The sequence below is a fragment of the Urocitellus parryii genome, chromosome 10, assembly GCF_045843805.1.
Source record: "Urocitellus parryii isolate mUroPar1 chromosome 10, mUroPar1.hap1, whole genome shotgun sequence".
Lineage (NCBI taxonomy): Eukaryota > Metazoa > Chordata > Mammalia > Rodentia > Sciuridae > Urocitellus > Urocitellus parryii.
Genome location: NC_135540.1, coordinates 41,225,151 through 41,242,161, shown reverse-complemented (window position 1 = coordinate 41,242,161; position 17,011 = coordinate 41,225,151). Strand labels below are relative to the sequence as shown.

The window sequence follows — 17,011 nt, the reverse complement described above, 5'->3', positions numbered from 1 at the left end:
ATGGGAAGAGATAAAGATTAAGGGCATAGCAATTTTATTCAATGAAATAAAAGCAGAAAGTTTCCTAATCTTGGGAATGGGATGAACATCCAGTTACAAGGAGATGCAATGGAACTCCAAATAAACATGACCAGAAAAGTTTCTCACAACTCTATGATAGTCAATCTAAAGAAAGTAGAAAACAAAGAAAGAATTTTAAAATCTTCAGGAGAAAAGCACCACATCACATTTAAGAACCAACATCCCATTAAACTAAGAGAAAATTTCTTATCAGAAACCCTACATGCCAGGAAGGGCATATAATGATACTTTTCAAGTCCTGAAAGAAATAATGGCCAAGCAAGGTTACTATATCCAGAAAAACTCTACTTCAGATTTGAAAGACAAAAAGACTTTACAGGATAAGCAAAAATGATGGGCATTAAGAACCACTAGGCTAACCTTACAAAAAATTCTTAAGAGAGTCCTACTCCCAGAAATCGAAGAAATATAAGTGCCCTCATGATAGCATGTAAAAGTATAGATCCCACTGGAGGAGAATAATTTTTTTTAAAAAATGAGACATAAAAAATAATAAAAAACATCATCTATACAGTAAACTATTAAACCACAAAGATAAGTTAAGGGAGGAAGAAACAAACAGAATATTTAACACAACTAAAAGAAAATTTAAAAAAGCAATAGGTATGATTATAACTTTTCAATTAAAAATTTAAAAAAAAACAATAGGTATAATTATAACCTTTCAATTATAACTCGGAACGTAAGTGGTCTTAATTCTCCAATTAAAAGCTACAGACTAGCTTAATGGATTAAAAAGTATGACTCAACAATATTTTGGTTATAAGAAACTGACCTTATATACACAGACTCAAAGGAAAGAAAATGATATTCTAAGCAAATGAAACCCTAAAGTGAGCAGAATAGCTATACTTATATCTTACAAAATAGAATTTAAGACAAAAACTGTAAGAGGCAAAGAGGATTACCATGTAATGGTCAAGGTTATCAATTAATCAACAAAATAAAACAATTATAAATATATATGCCACTAATGTCAGAGAACACAATTTTATTAAAAAAAAAACAAGCAAAACTTATTAGACCTAAAGGGAGAGTTAGGTTATAATACCATGACGGTGGGGAATTTCAATATCCTACTCTCACAAATGTAAAATCATCTAGGCAAAAGTTACATCATACTTTAAACTATACTATATATGCAATGAATTTAACAGATATTTACAGACTATTTCATTTAAGAGCTGCAGAAAACACTTTCTTGCATCAGTGCCTAGAATTTTCTCTAGAATAGACCATATATTAAGCTATAAAACAAATCTTAACAAATTAAAAAACTGAAATCCTATTCAGTGTCTTTTATAAATACAATGGAATGAAAGTAAAAGTCAACAGGAAGAAAAACTTTAGAAATTATATTAGTACACAGAGACTAAAGAACATGCTTTTGAATGATTAGTGGGTCACTGAGAAAGTCAGAAGGGAAATTAAAATTCTTTAAAACAAATAAAATTGCAAACAGCATACCAAACCCTGTGGGATACAGCAAAACTAACACTAAAAGGGATGTTTATAGCAAAGATTATCTATATCAAAGAGAGAGAGACAGAGAGATTTCTAATAAACATCCTAATGATGAACCTCAGGATCTTAAGAAATCAAGAATATATTAGATGAAAAATTAGTAGAAGAAAATAAATTATAAAAAAGCAAAAGGTAATAAAATAGGTGCTAAAAAAAACAATACAAAGAATCAATTAAACGAAGAGTCAGTTCTTTGAGAAGATAAATAAAACTTACAAATCTTGAGATAGAGTAACCAGAAGAAAGGACAGGGGAGAGACAAAATAAATAAAATTAAAGACAAAAAAATGGGACATTGGAAAATATACTGAAATTCAAAGGATCATTTTTCACATTTGAAAATTACAAAACACTGAAGAAATTGAAGAAGATACTCAAAGGTAGAAAGACCTCCTATGTCCATAGTTTGGAAGACTTAACATAGTTCAAATGCCCATCTTGCCCAAATTGATCTAGAGATTCAATGTATCCCCTTCAAAATACCAATGACATTCCTTTTTTTTTTTCTTTTGATTTCAGGTATTGAATTCAAGGGTGCTTAGCCTGTGAGCCACATCCAGCCCAATGACATTCTTCACAGAATTAGAAAAAAAAATCACACGGAAGCACAAAAGGATCCAGATTGTCAAAGAAATCCTGACAAAAAGAGCAATGTTGGAATCTGCACAATACTTGATTTCAAGACATACTACAGAGCCAAAGTAACTAAAAAAAAAAAAGCATTGTATTGTCAAAAACCAACCAGACACATAGAACAGAATAGAGAACCCAGATATTAATCCATGCATCTTGAGCCAACTGAATCTTGCCAGAGGTGCTAAAAATACTTTGGAGAAAAGAGAGCACAAATGATGCTGGGAGAACTGGATATTTATAAGCAACAGTTTAAAAGCTGACCCATATTTCTTATCCTGGACAAAAACTAACTCAAAACGGATCAAAGACCTCGAGTAAGACCTAAAACTCTGAAACTACCAGAGAAAAACATAAAGGAAGCATTTCAAGATATTGAAATAGGCATGAACATACTGTATGTGCAGAGATATGGAAAATAGTGCTCTACATGTGTAATAAGGATTGTAATGAAAAAAAAAAGATATTGAAATAGGCACTGATTTCCTGGATAGGATTCCAAAAGCCCAAGAAACACACAAACAAACAAACAAAACTGACAAATGGGATTGCCTCAAATTAAAAAGCTTCTGCAGAGAAAATGAAATAGTAGGGCAAAGACACAATCTACAGAATGGGACAAAATATTTTCTAGCTATTCATCTGACAGAGTACTGATATCCACAAAAAACAAAATAACTCAAAAAAAAATAACAAAACAAAACAAAAACAAAACCAGGTAATCCAATCCAAAAATGTGCAAATGATCTGAATAGACATTTCTCAAAAGTAAAAATACAAATAGCCAATAAACATTCAAAAATGCTAGGTATCAATAGCCATCAGGAAAATGCAAATCAAAAGATTAGTGAGATGCCATCTTGACCCTGTGAGAATGGCTATTTTAAACAAAATGACAAAAGAACAAATGTTGATGAGGATGTGGATAAAAAGGAACCCTATGTACTTGTTGATAGGAGTATAAATTAGTATAACTACTACAGAAAATATATGGAGATCTCTCAAAAACTAAAAATTGAACTACCATGTGATCTAGGTATACCATTCCTGAGTAAATATCTGAAGAAAATCGAGTTGGCATATGAAAGAGATACATGCATACTTATATTTATTGTGGCACTACCCACAGGAGTTAAGATATGGAATTAGCCTAGGTGCTAATGGGGAGGTAAAGAAAATATGGTATATATACCTAATGGAGTAATAGCCATAAAGGAGAAAGAAATCCTGACTTTCACAGCAAAATATATGGATCTGGAGGAAATCATGTTAAATAAGATAAGCTAGACACATAAAGATAAGTGTTTCATGTTTTATGTCATTTGTGGAAACTGAACAAACAGACAACCCAAGAGCAAGCAAAAAACAGTAGGCAGTGAGAAGTGAATACAGGACTAGAAATGATGCATGTTTGTGTGTAGGGAGATGGAAGGGCAAGGACAGAAAGGTGTATGGACATGATCAATGCACAATGTATGCACATATGGAAACATCACAGTGAATCCCATTAATGTGTACAATAAATATGTGTCAAATACAAAGCTGGATAAGAAAAATATATCCCTCTGATTTACTGATTTACTTTTTACATGTTGTCTGAAATGAATATTCATATTTGCTTGATTTGCAGACTAGAAAATACTATTGCTGGATCTTGAAGCTCAGGTGTTTTAAAACTGCAAAGCATAACATATTCTGTAACCAATATGTGTGAGTATATATATCAACCTAAATATCTACATAGTCATGTATGTATAAAATATAATCTTGACTCATCTAGATACAAATCTATATTTCTTTAAAACATATTAAAATTTCCAAATATGCTGGTGGACTTTTAAAAACAGAACAGAAATGGAAAAGGTTTGTCAATTGATGACCTCTCTAATAATTACTTCTAAGTGTCTAATTTTTTTGTCTTGTCATTTCTCTGCTTAAAACATTTCAATGATTCTCCATTTCTCTCAGGATAGAAGTCAAAGTTGACAAAGCCCAATCTCATCTGAAGTGTGGATCTCCTGACCTCACCAGCTACTAAGTAATTCTTCTGTCCTCTTTAGGCAGGTACTTTGTGATTCCCTCTACCTAATCATTCATTCTTCAAACATTCACAGTATTCCTTCCTATCCTTAGCATTTGTTAATACCAAATTCTCAAAGATTCTTACTTTGACAAAAGGAAATCTGAACCATTTCACACATGCTTTCAGTTTCCCTCACTTAGAACTATTATTTCTATAGCTTTTGAGTTCTGAGGTACTTATTTATTTAGCATACTTTATTTAGCTTGTGTCTAATTATTAGAATATAAGCTCCATGAGGGCATAATTGTTTTCCTTGTGAAGGTAGCATCAGGTACTCGAATGGTGCCTGGCACCTTATTGACAATCAGTAAATGTTGAATCAATGAATGATCTTTAATTTGAACCCCTAAAACTTGGTTCCAATATACATAAAATATGCTTAATCTGGAAAGAAATGTTTCTCTTAATTTATAAAAATGTACATGAATGTTACTCAATTGATAAAGGGTATGTCTCAGCAAGGAACTCGGATATATTTTTGAGGTCTCCCATATTCATTAAAATATCTTAATGAATACATATCATATATAAAGAATACATAAATGATGCAAAAGGACTCTGTGAATACAAACCTACAGAGTAAACCGGTTTTGGGGAAATGTAACAAAGCCATTTCACTTATTTCAACAATGAATACATAACGAATCTAACACTCTCTTGTTCAAGACAGCATTAAATAAAGGTAGTTTAGTCCCAATGTAAAAATTGTAGCCAATGGTGTAGTTAATTAAGAGAAAATGTCAATAGAACTTAACATTGTCGCAGGATAATGGCTCCTGCTGCTAGATATATGTCAAGAGAAAGATAAACAAGATGGAGTGATTTATGAAGCAGTGCCACACTCCAGGCAATGCATTTCCAGAGGATTACAGCACTCTTTGGGTGGTGATGTAAGGCAGAGGACTAAAGACTAAGTGGCCTTAACCCTTTGCATCGTGCAACAACAGCACAGAGATGTGGCGCTTTTGGACAGTCCCTGCTGAGAGAGCAGATTGTTTCTGTGAATAGAAAGAAATATAATGCTACTAAGGATCTAAGTTAAGATAGAATGCCAACAACAAATCTTCTTGGCTTAGCAGATAGTTCAATTACTTGAAGGGGTCACACTCTTTCAGTAGTTAAAAACCAACAAATTTAGAATTATCTCTAAAATATAAACTTCTCAAAGATTATTTTAGGTGATAAATGACTGCTGATTAAGGAACTTGGTAATTGTTCTCAGCAAAATCTCATCTAAACAATTTTTGGAAAAACATCCAAAGATCATTTATTCCTTTACAATAATTTTAATGATATAATTCAATTTATTTTTAGATCATTAAAATTAATTAAATAGTTTCAAAGATGATTTTAATTCAGAATCAACTTTTAGAGTACTATCCTGGTAAGCTGGCTTCACATCAAACTCAGGACACTATTATGTGCTTTGAGTTCTTAGAGTGAAGTCACAAATTTTACTGGTTATTGAGAAACTTTTTTCATAGCTGGTATGGTATATTCTAGGCTCTAATAATAGAAAGCAATGTAAAATCTTCATTATATTTTCTATTCATTATGCTATATTTCATGGGTATTTTAAACCTTTGACATTCAAGTAACAATGAATCCACAGTTTAACAATTTAGAGGCATTCTTTTAATGAAATAAATCTTTAAGTGCTGGGGATGTAGTAGAGTACTTGCCTAGTGTGTATGAGGCCCTGGGTATGATTCCCAGCACTGTAAAAAAAGAAAGAAAGAAAGAAGGAAAAAACAATAAAAAAAACTGTAGCACAGCATTTGATATATATTTTATTTATATATTATTGATAAGAATGCTTTTAGTTATTAATATAGTAAACTATCATATAGTTACTAACCTATTTTAAAATCACAAAATATTTTTGTTTGCAATATTAGTGCTGTGGTGGTTTTTTTTTAGAAAAATTAAAAAATGAAATACTATCATCATCATTACCATTAGAAAGGTCCATATGATTCTAGTCTGGAATCAGTGGGAGTTTGTGAACATTTCTTAGTTGAGGAAAATCAGACTCTGAATGTGGTTTATGCTTAATAGTGCACTATTTTTAGCCACAAATATCAATATATATATATTCCAAAAGCAAAACACATATATACATGTTTTTTAATAGGATGTTAGTTCCTTAAAGATGAGTTTTTTGATCTCAAAAGCACTTAAGATATAAATTGTAAGAACTTGGAAACAAAGTTTGTAAAATTGCACCAAGTTTGAGTTCTTTATTTGTTGTGTCCCTGGCTATGTTATGCCATAGTCTATAATGACCACATGTTGCTGTGGTTTGGCAATGGTTTGAGTATCCCCTTCAAATTCATGTGTTGGACACTTGGTTCCCAGGGTGGTTGTGTTAGGAGATGGAGGTGGGGCCTATTGGGAGATCTATAGGTCAATTGGGAGTGAGCCCTTAAAAGAGGTTAAAGTAGTTCTCACGTGAACCCTTCATAGTTTTTGGAAAAGGTCTATTCAAAAGGCTGTACTGGTCCCACCCTTCTTTATGGCTTCCTAACTATTGACTGATCACTTCTGTAACAGGTGTCCCTACAGACAGCCATCTGTCATGATGTGTTGAAGCCAAAAGGCCCTCACAAGACCTGAGCCAATGCCAGCTCCTCGTCCCTTAAACCTCCAAAACTGCGTGCTAAGTAAATCTCATTTCTGTATAAAATTTTCTTGCCTCAGTTATTTCATTATTGCATGAAAATGATGGCTAAAACATATGTGGTCATGATGTATGAAAAAGGGAAACATGTTTTTATTGTTTTTCATGTTTAGTTAGATGATATAAATAGGAGTTTGTTAGTGAACAGTTTTTACCATGAGAATTTTCATTAGCTAGATCAGTTTTTCTAACATATTTCCTGATGCTTAATTATAATTTGCATCTTTAAAAGAATGCTTATTTTCTGTGAGGTAATGATGAGTTTATAAAGGATTGTACAATGTGAGTGGTTCCATCTCTTATAGCTTGCAAAAACACTGGGGAAATAAAAATTACAATACTGAATGCCTACTTTATGTCATTAACACAGTTCTAAGCATTTTGTATTTATTAACTCCTAATATTCTTCAAAAATCTGATTAAGTTGGTGATTATTATTTGGGGAACTAAGGTACCTTGAGGTTTAAGAAACTTGTCTGATGATACATAGCTAGCCAGTGGTTAAAACAGGTTTAAAACTGAGCTGCCTCTCAAGAAAGCACAAATATATTTAACAGTAGTTTAATCAGATATTTATATCCTGGAATCATACAATTTTATAGTTAAAAGAAAATTTTAAAGAACCTGACATTTATTGATCTACATCTGCTTGATCGGGAAACAAAGATCAAGTGAGTTAATTGAGCATTATTTCTTCCATTCTCAATAGGTAAAATATTGGCTCTTATCCTGTGTAACTCGTTTTTTTTTTTTTTGGGGGGGGGGCGGGCAGGTACCAGAGATTGAACCTGGGGGCACTTGACAACTGAGACACATCCACAGCCCTGTTTTGTATTTTATTTAGATTTAGAGACAGGGTCTCACTGAGTTGCTTAGTACCTTGCTTTGAACTCAACGATCCTCCTGCCTCAGCCTCCCAAGCCACTGGGATTACAGGTATGCACTCCCATGCCTGGCCCCATGTAATTCTCTTGATAGGCCATGACTTGGTATGTGTTTGAGTGCAGTTTGCCAAATTGCAGTGTATCTGTAAATTCAATGCCCCACGTGTCTTGTGTTTTTCTGCATAGCACAGGACAGATACAATTCTATAATGGCACTGCGTGCTCGCTAGCTTGTGTCACTTAAAGTTCCACAAAGAAAGACCCCATGCTGTTTTATTCACCTTTGTGATTAGATAATAATTCTGTTTAATATTCAAGCAGATGCTTCCTAGAGAATGAAGAATTTAAAATAGTAAAGGCAGAAGAAATACTTTTAAGGCATGCTAAACTTGAGTTTAAACAATGGATATAAACATTAAGTGCCAGAAAACAACTGAAGCAGATAGGACAAACTGTAAAGCAATCCCAAATGGATTGTTAATTTAGAGTCTAGGAGACAGAGCTGTAAATATAAAGGGACTATAAATTTCGTCCATGGCTACAAATCAGAGAACACTTTGGTGTATCCATAGTGTGGAACTGGGGATCATATATTGGTCTTTTGTTAAATTTTGGCACACACACATAAACACATACTTAGGCCCACAATTACATATGTAATAAAGAATTACATAAAGAATATAGTTTACAAATAAGAGATACTGATATATATATATATGATGAAAAACATAATGTAAACTTATACTTTATATTACACATTGAAACTTTTATGGTTATGATTGTAAAAAAATTCAAAAAATGATTGTGTCTCATTCAAGGATGTTTAACAGAATGTCACTGGATATAATTACTTATCATTTGGTGCATTAAAGATGGGAATCCTAAAGACAGGATTAGGTATATTATAGTTGGCTTATAATTTTGCATTTTAGAGCTAGGTTAAATGCTAAATCTTAAATTTTAAAACATGTTGATTTTGTTTTTGAAGGCTGTGGTCAGTCTACTATACTTTCAGAAATATAACCATCATTATTAAGCCTCTAATTACATATTCATAGATGAAAAGGTAAAATGGATTCAGGTTTGGGCATGTCAAAAAGAAATTGAATTCCAAATTTATATTCTAAATTGCTGTTCTCTCCTTTTATCTGCAGTCCCTTGAGCCCAACACTTCACCTTAGATCAATCCTAAATCATCTTTAAAATAAATTTATCTTTGGTGGTGTCTGTTCCTATTCTTATTACTTAACCTGAAAAGAATTGTGATATGGTACTGTAAAAACTCTGCCAACAGCTCAGATGTCAGGCAAAACATCTTTTAAAGGACCGGTAAAAGCTATTCTTTCATTAAATTTAGGCTTTTAAAATGTGTTTTCTTAAAATATCCCTTTTATTTGTTTTGTATCTCTTATAACACCTCTCTGATTCTGTTAAAAATAAAACTATTACTCTTTTTATTCACAGGTGGTTTGAAGGAGTCAAGAAAATGTTATTTGGAACAGTTCTTATATTATTATTTTTTTTAAAATTTTTTTTTTAATTGTCGATGAACCTTTATTTTATTTATTTATTTCTACGCAGTACTGAGAATTGAACCCAGGGCCTCACACATGCTAAGCAAGCGCTCCACCACTGAGCTACAACCATAACCCCAGCTCTTGTATTATAATCAGAAATTGGATTCATTCTTCATGTTCTTTAATTACTTTTAACCCTTTAAAAGCCCATTTGGCATGGGAAAGGGTTTTCTGGCAAAAAGCAGGAAAAATAGGTGTTAACATAAATGATTTTCAGGACCATATTGCATGCTTGTAGTTCATGGAATAACTGCTTAGCTCATTACAGTTCATTGAAGGTTAATCAATTTATTTATATCTTAGCCTCATAGAATTGTTCTACAGGAACACAAATTACTCCCCAATATTGGTGGAATTTTAACTCTCACAGCATGAAAGTTCAGCTTTTTCTTTTTTCTTTTGGTGGAAAATTTTGGTGATAAAATGAAAGAAAATGAACTCCATGTCATGTTTTAAATCAGCAAGGAGAAATTCTCAAGTGGATATGACAGCACTCAGAGTGCTTGGCAATCCCTTTGTTAAGGACTGCCAATCATAATTAACAACAACAGAGATGTTGTTTGAACATAAATAAAAATTACACAGAGCCTCTCTGAGTTAATACCTGTAAGAACAGAATGTAGAAAGAAATTCGTCTTTATAGCCCAGTTAACCTGTCACTGGGAATTACTCTCTTTTTCCCTGTGTTCATTAATGTCAGTAAACAACAGAGCTAGCCAATATCATTTTTGTTATATACAAATTGAATGTGAAATATCAGATAACGTTACAAATGAATGGCTTTAGCTATTGCATTCCAAGTGTTGAATTCTTTTGGGTTTTGTGAATAAGACTTGGTAAATTTCATATATTTGATGTCTACACTAATAAAACGGGTGTCTTTTTGAGTTATTCTCTTATGCAAAGTTTTAAAGAGATAGATGCTCCTTCATCAGCAATCTCTCCTGTTGCCCAGTTCAATACAGAAGACTGTCTCTTCTTTTTGTAGAAATGAGAAAGTTGCGACTCTCTATAACTGTGTAATCCATCTGGCAGTGGGAAGAATTTTGTTGTCTTCCAAAACTATCCTTGGATTTAAAAACTCAAGTTGCTTCCCCTGTTCATTTTTGTGCAATATCAGCAAGCTATTTTTGGTATTCTACCACTTATAAAGATTTTCTATTCATCACTAGCATTGGTGAAACTATTCACTCTTTGAGAAAACTACTAAAATCAATTTTCCTTCTTTACCCTTTTAAATAATTTCATCTGCTTTTCTCATAAGAAATGGTTTCTTTTGGTTGCAATTTGTCTAAGATTCATTGGCATGGAGTAGAATACCCTTGCAATGACTCTCTTATTTAACACCGCATTCAAACATCTATGATATGCATGGCACATAGTATACCCAAGGCATATTTGTTAAACCAAATATGTGAGAGTTATTCCTTATTTTCCTTTCAATCCTACTGGTCCAGGGACACTGTTGGTATCTAATGAATATTTGCTGATAAATTTGTATATGGTTGCTTCAAATGTTTTACATGTGTGTGTATATATATATGAAATCGGACAAAAGCATCTGAGGATAGCTCTTAATAGCAAACAAGTTACACCCAACCACATTTGCGAACAAGTCATTGAGGTTCTCCGTGGTCGATACTAGGAGTCATGGGCAATAGCTGGGTGCAGTGGTGTACACCTGTAATCCCACGTACTCAGGAGGCTGACATAGGAAGACAACATGTTTGAAGAAGTCTGGGAAACTTAGTGAGACCCTGTCTCAGAATAAAAAAAAAATAAAAATAACTGGGGGTGTAGCTCAATGATAGAGTGTTTCTGCATTCAAGCCTTATTATTGGAAAAAGTAAAGGACTGGAGATATAGCCCAGTGGTAGAACAGTTACTTGGCGTGTACAAAGCCCTGGGTTCAATTCCCAGTACTGCAGCAGAGAATCATTTCTAATACACTAAACATAGTAGATCTGCAGAACTTAAACTCCAGCTTTTTTAATGTATGTTAATTTCAAGGAGATGCATGTAGACATGGAGGGATAAGGGAGGATATAAAATGACAACAAAACTTGTATAAAATTGGTCTCTCATTTATGCATTTACAACCTAATTCACAAGCTCTAATGTTCCAGCTAAACAGATGTACTGAGTTTATCTCTATAATGGACCATACTGCTTTTGCACAGTTGAATTCCCTGAGCTGTTTTTGCAGAATGTTTTGAAGTTACAGATTTTTTTAAAGATCATGATTAGTAAACAACTCATATATTTAACATTTTTCTGCTTTTAGCTGTCCCTGAACTCTTTTTCAGAAATCTATCTGGTAACACGTGAAATGCATCTTTATCCCTATTCAATCTGGTATAGTAGCTCAATAAAGATTGTAATTCTGAAACAACAGCTGTACTTCCTCTTAAGAGACTATATTTTTATTGGAAATTACCACTAACTCCAGCTCCTTTGCCTATGCAATGGACACTGCCACTGATTGATTTTCTTTTTCACAAGGTTTATGGGCCTTTTCCTTATTTATTTTTAATCAGAGCATAAAAATGTTCTCAGTATCTTTTAATGAATTCACCTTTTCATTGTTAGCAAGTGGAGGAATAGCAGCTTTTCAAAGATAAAGCAGTTAATCATATGCAATTCAACATTATCCATCATTATGAATTTGTATAAATGCACAATCAACTTACAGGCTGTGCAGCTTATTTAAGGAAGCAGTTGGGATGCAAAGGTGCTTAACATATTTATAACTGTTGCTATCTGCTGCATGTTTATAGAACTAGGAAAAGCTTACTAACCATATGGATAATTCTATTTATCTTGTTTTGTTGTTGGTTGTACTCCAAAACTTACTGAAATTTGCCTACCTGGAGGAAGAATTCAGAAAGCCAATCCATACTCAAACCAACATCCTCAAAAATAATTCTTCAACCTATATGAAACTTTATTTATGTTTTTCCACTCTAACTTATTATAAAAGATACTTGGTAGGGACATTACAAAAAATTCCTCTTTGGTTTATTGAGTTTCACATCATTGGGGGGACAATTGTACTAACAGTTATATTTTAGATTGTAATCTAATAAATATAATATTGCAGTTAACTCCATGTTTGATTTAGTTAAGTTTTTGGCATTCATTCATTCATTAAGCTGGTCATTATGTATTCATTAAACATCTAATGTATACAAGACACTGAAATGCAGGCAAGAGGACTATGAAGATAAATAGAATGTCTTGTACTTAAAAACTTCAAGTGAAGTCAAGTGAAGAAAATATAATTACAGTGTGTCAATAAGTACTATAATAAATATATATTGAGAAGCCTAGAAGATAGTCCCATGTCCCAGCAAACACTTCTTGAAAGGAATGAGAACAAAGCAAGAGATGGAGAATGGACAGCAATTTGCCACAGAAAAACACAGTGTGGGTGCAGAAATAATGGCTTTGGTCATAAAGCTATCCCAGGAATTCAAGGGGCAGAAACAAAGGTGAAGAAACAGAAAAGTCTTTTTTTTTTTTTTTTTTTTTTTTACAGGACTAAAACCAATGTAGAGTAACTAGAGAATTACATGTAAGAAGTGAGAATCAGGAGGTGAGAACTGAGCATGGATGGGAGCCAGATGGGAGCCTATGGTTTACATCTTAAAGAACTAAGGCCTTTTAAACTGTGAGTATTAAGGAGTTAAGGGAATATTTAAAAATGGAGATTATGTGGTCATATTTTCATGGCAGTGATCATTTGAGTATGGGTGCAAGTATGTCTGTCATATATTTGAAAGGGACAAAACTGGAAAAAGAAAAATCTGCAATGAGATTCCTATACTTCAGGTGAGAAATAAGGGCCTAATCTTGGTAACAAACTAGACTAATCTCTCTAGGTGAGAGGAGATTTTCACTTCTAGAAATATTTAGGAGGTAAAATTCATAGGACTTGATTATAGTTGAACACGAGAAGTGAGAAAAAGGAAGAAAACAAAACATTTTAAAAGTCTCTGTGTATGTCTAGGTGGTTGCTGAGGCCTCAACAGGAATAAGAATATGAGAGGCCAAGAAGTTTAAGTGTAAAATGAACTCAAGTTTGGGCATGATGAGAGTTGTATTCCTGTTGCACACAGAGAATGGTCTAGTATACACTTAGTTATACAAATCTGAAGTTCAAGATGGATAATATAGATTTTTGTGAGTCATCTGCATATGGGTGATTGTTGAAAGTATGCTCAAACAAATTGGAAAGTGAAGAAATGAAATGAGAACAGGTTAATTATATCTGACTTCTATTTCTAGTCAATGCTTATATTTCTCAACATCCTCTGGAGAAATCAACTGCCATAGAGTGAGTGTGGCCAAACTATCCCAGGAAGAGAAATCACATGAACAGACTCACAAGTAGAGAAATGAAGCCCACATTTCACAGCATAAACCACCCAACATGCAAGTGCAGCACACAGGCTCCAGATGATTTCAGCCTTTCACCTAGTGGATGCCTCAGACATCATGGAGCAAAGACAAAACCTTGGCTTCAATAACACGTTTACTGCTAAATCAAATGAACACCTTTCAAGCTCTAATCTTACTTAGTCCTTTGATACTATTAACAAATTTTCTATCTTTAAGTATTGCCTTTCTCTGGTAAGTGCACTACTGGGTTCTGATCTTTCCTTGCCTCCTTCCAGGAACTCCTATCAGTCACCACTGAGGGCTCCTCCACCCATTCCTTTCCTTAGGGCTTTGTTCTATGCCTTTTCTGGGCCAGTGGTCCTTAATAAGGAGTACTGAAATCTGTCCAAGTGATCTTATTCACTTTCATGGCTTCAATTAGTTCCTATATGCTAGTATTACATATATATTTAGCCTTGATATCTCTTTTATATATCTGACAAATATATCAAACCACTAACCAAGCTCTAGAAATACCCTCTGGTTTGCACCAAAATTAATGTATCATCTGTTCTTTAATATCTATTTTTTTTTGTTTTCTTCATCTCAGTAAAGAAGATCAACATTTCTGAGTTTCTAACTCAGAAACATAGGATAAAACTTAATCTCCTTTTCCTCCTTCACTACCAATTCCCGTATCACGATATAGTTATTCAATTCTGTTGGTTCCATTTAATCAGTACCCTTCTCTTGAATTCCAATGCCACCATGCCACATTAACTCTTTAAAGGGTTACTATAATAGTTTTCTAATTTTTCTCACATTCCACAGTGCTTTCCCCCACAATCTATTCTCCACATTATAACCAGAATATTTCTGCAGTAAAAATCTGAGCATCCTTTTCCTGTATACCTTTAACTAACTGATCACTTGCCCAAAGATCAGTTTGAACTCCTAATAACAAATATATCTTTGCCTTCAACTTTACAAACTCCCCTCAACATAATTTTATCCCCATGTCTCTTTCACGTCTTGGTCTAAAATTCTATCCCAACTATTTGTATCCCCTTTCCTCTACTAATGAATGAATTAAAAGTTCTGTGACAAATATATAGCTACAGATAACATTGGGAGCCCTTATACGAAAGTGAGAGAGAGAAGGGGGAGGGGGGAATGCTTCCAAAGGCTTACAGGCCAGGTTAGAAGTGAGACAGTGGAGAGGAAGGAGCTATACACATCATTGTTTGTTTTGGCATTGCTGGAGCTTGAATACAGGGCTCTTTACGTGCTAGGCAAATGCTCTACCCTTGAGCCACATCTCTAGCCAAGACTAGCCTTTTATTAATTAAATGAGAATAGACAGAATGAAGCTCAATGAAAGATCTAACATCAAGTGGGAATCGAAAGTAAGGTGTTATTAAGAGCTATAAATATTAAGGTGAAATTGTCACAGGTCTATGTTGACACACATAACTCTCCTATTCAATACAAAGTTGATCTTGCAAGAGACTACCAATTCCCTTATTATTTCATTCTCTATGAGGACAGTAGTCTCAAATAAAGAATGAAATAAATATTCCATTTTGAGAATCAAGGAATTAATCAGCTGGGTTTAAAGAAGAGAGCAGAGAGGATATTAAATAACGAAGCACAGACGTTCTTTAGAATATAATGAATTCATAGGTTAAATCATTAGTAAAGATTGTATATGAAAGTGAGAGTTAAAATATACTACTTCTTATCAGACTCTAAAATTAGCCCAAGTCTTTTCACTGCTAATGAATATTTTCAGTTCCTGAAATAACATCACTGAACAAAGAAGAAGTCCTAACATCTCTCAGACATCACTACTTTCTCTAGTGATAAGTAGTTTCGTTGCAGTAAGGCTATTTCCTCAGAAAATCAGTTTGGGGAAGAAATTCTGATCTTGAGGTATCTTATGAATCTTAACTCTGACATTCACTTTTGCCTTGTTGATAAAACTGAGCTTATACCAAAAGACAATGAGCCATTATTGCTGGAAACCTGCTGGGTTTGAGATCCACTAGGGGAGAATAATAAATGTTCTTTTCTGAGCATTGCTTTGAGGACCCTTTAGAACTCTTATTGATGTCAGATACAGAATCATCCTAACTACACTGCATTTTGAAACAACATGCTCCTTTTTTTTTTTAAATAACAAAAGGTAGTTTTTCTTCTTACCTTGCTGTACAAAGGATCCATACACAAACCACATGGAGTTGTAGAGTGTAGTAGATGCCATTGATCCCATTTGTAACCGTGGAGGATTAAGCCAGTTCAAGAGGTAGACCAGTAGACCCACCAGAAGGACTGTTCCAGCAATGCAGGCCCACAGAGAGAGATCAAACGGAGCCAGACAGGCAAACATATCCACAGTCTTTTCAGCCCTTCGGAGTAGAACCCCCACGGAGTAGTCCATGTACCGTGTTGTGAAGTCCACCACATTCTCACGGTCCGGGGTGATGGTTAAAGCAGAAATCCCTATGTCAGCTCTCTGAGAAATTGAAAGAAAAGGGAATATATTAGTAGTGTGAAAACAACTTGATTTGTAGCACTTCAGCTTGCCTTCAGGAAAAAAAAAAATAGATGCCTCAGGCAACACCTTGAGACTTTTTTATATAAACTGAAAACGTACAGAGATTTCTCATGGAAGAGCTACGTGTGAATTTTGCATTTCTCACCACAAATCCTACCCCACCAGATGCAAATAAATTACCTTGTTCATATTATCAGTGCATGTGAAATCAGCAAATACCTCAGACACAGGTAATATATGAAGAAAATTGCCTTCTTTTCCTTGAATCATTTTATCAAAGCTATCATTGACACAGTAGAAAGAAAAACATACACAAGTATTCCAAGAAAATGCTTCTAAAATATTAACTATGTTGTTAACTTGTGAATTACTAGGTAGGTTATTTAAAAGCTTCAATGTGACATTTTACCTTTGGTTTAAATATCTCTGAATAAAAATTTATATTATTGGGCTCTTATATAATAGAGTTTGTTAGAACTTTTACTGCATTGTTATATAGTGTCAGATGCCAGAGTCTCAACCAGAATTCTGTTGTATAAGCTTCAAAAGCATTTCAATGACAATTAATGATTAAGAAGGCAGATAATTTTTCCTGGAGCTATAACCCCTTTT

General features: G+C 33.7%; 1 protein-coding gene across 3 annotated transcripts in view; it reads right to left on the bottom strand.

Moving 5' to 3' along the window:
* Grid2 (glutamate ionotropic receptor delta type subunit 2) overlaps positions 1–17,011 on the bottom strand; it is a 1,404,794-nt gene that overhangs the window by 319,025 nt on the left and 1,068,758 nt on the right. For all 3 annotated transcript variants that reach the window (XM_077803456.1, XM_077803455.1, XM_077803457.1), the window contains one exon: positions 16,045–16,357. In XM_077803456.1, coding sequence (XP_077659582.1) covers positions 16,045–16,357 — 313 coding nt within the window. The remainder of the gene's footprint in view (positions 1–16,044; positions 16,358–17,011) is intronic.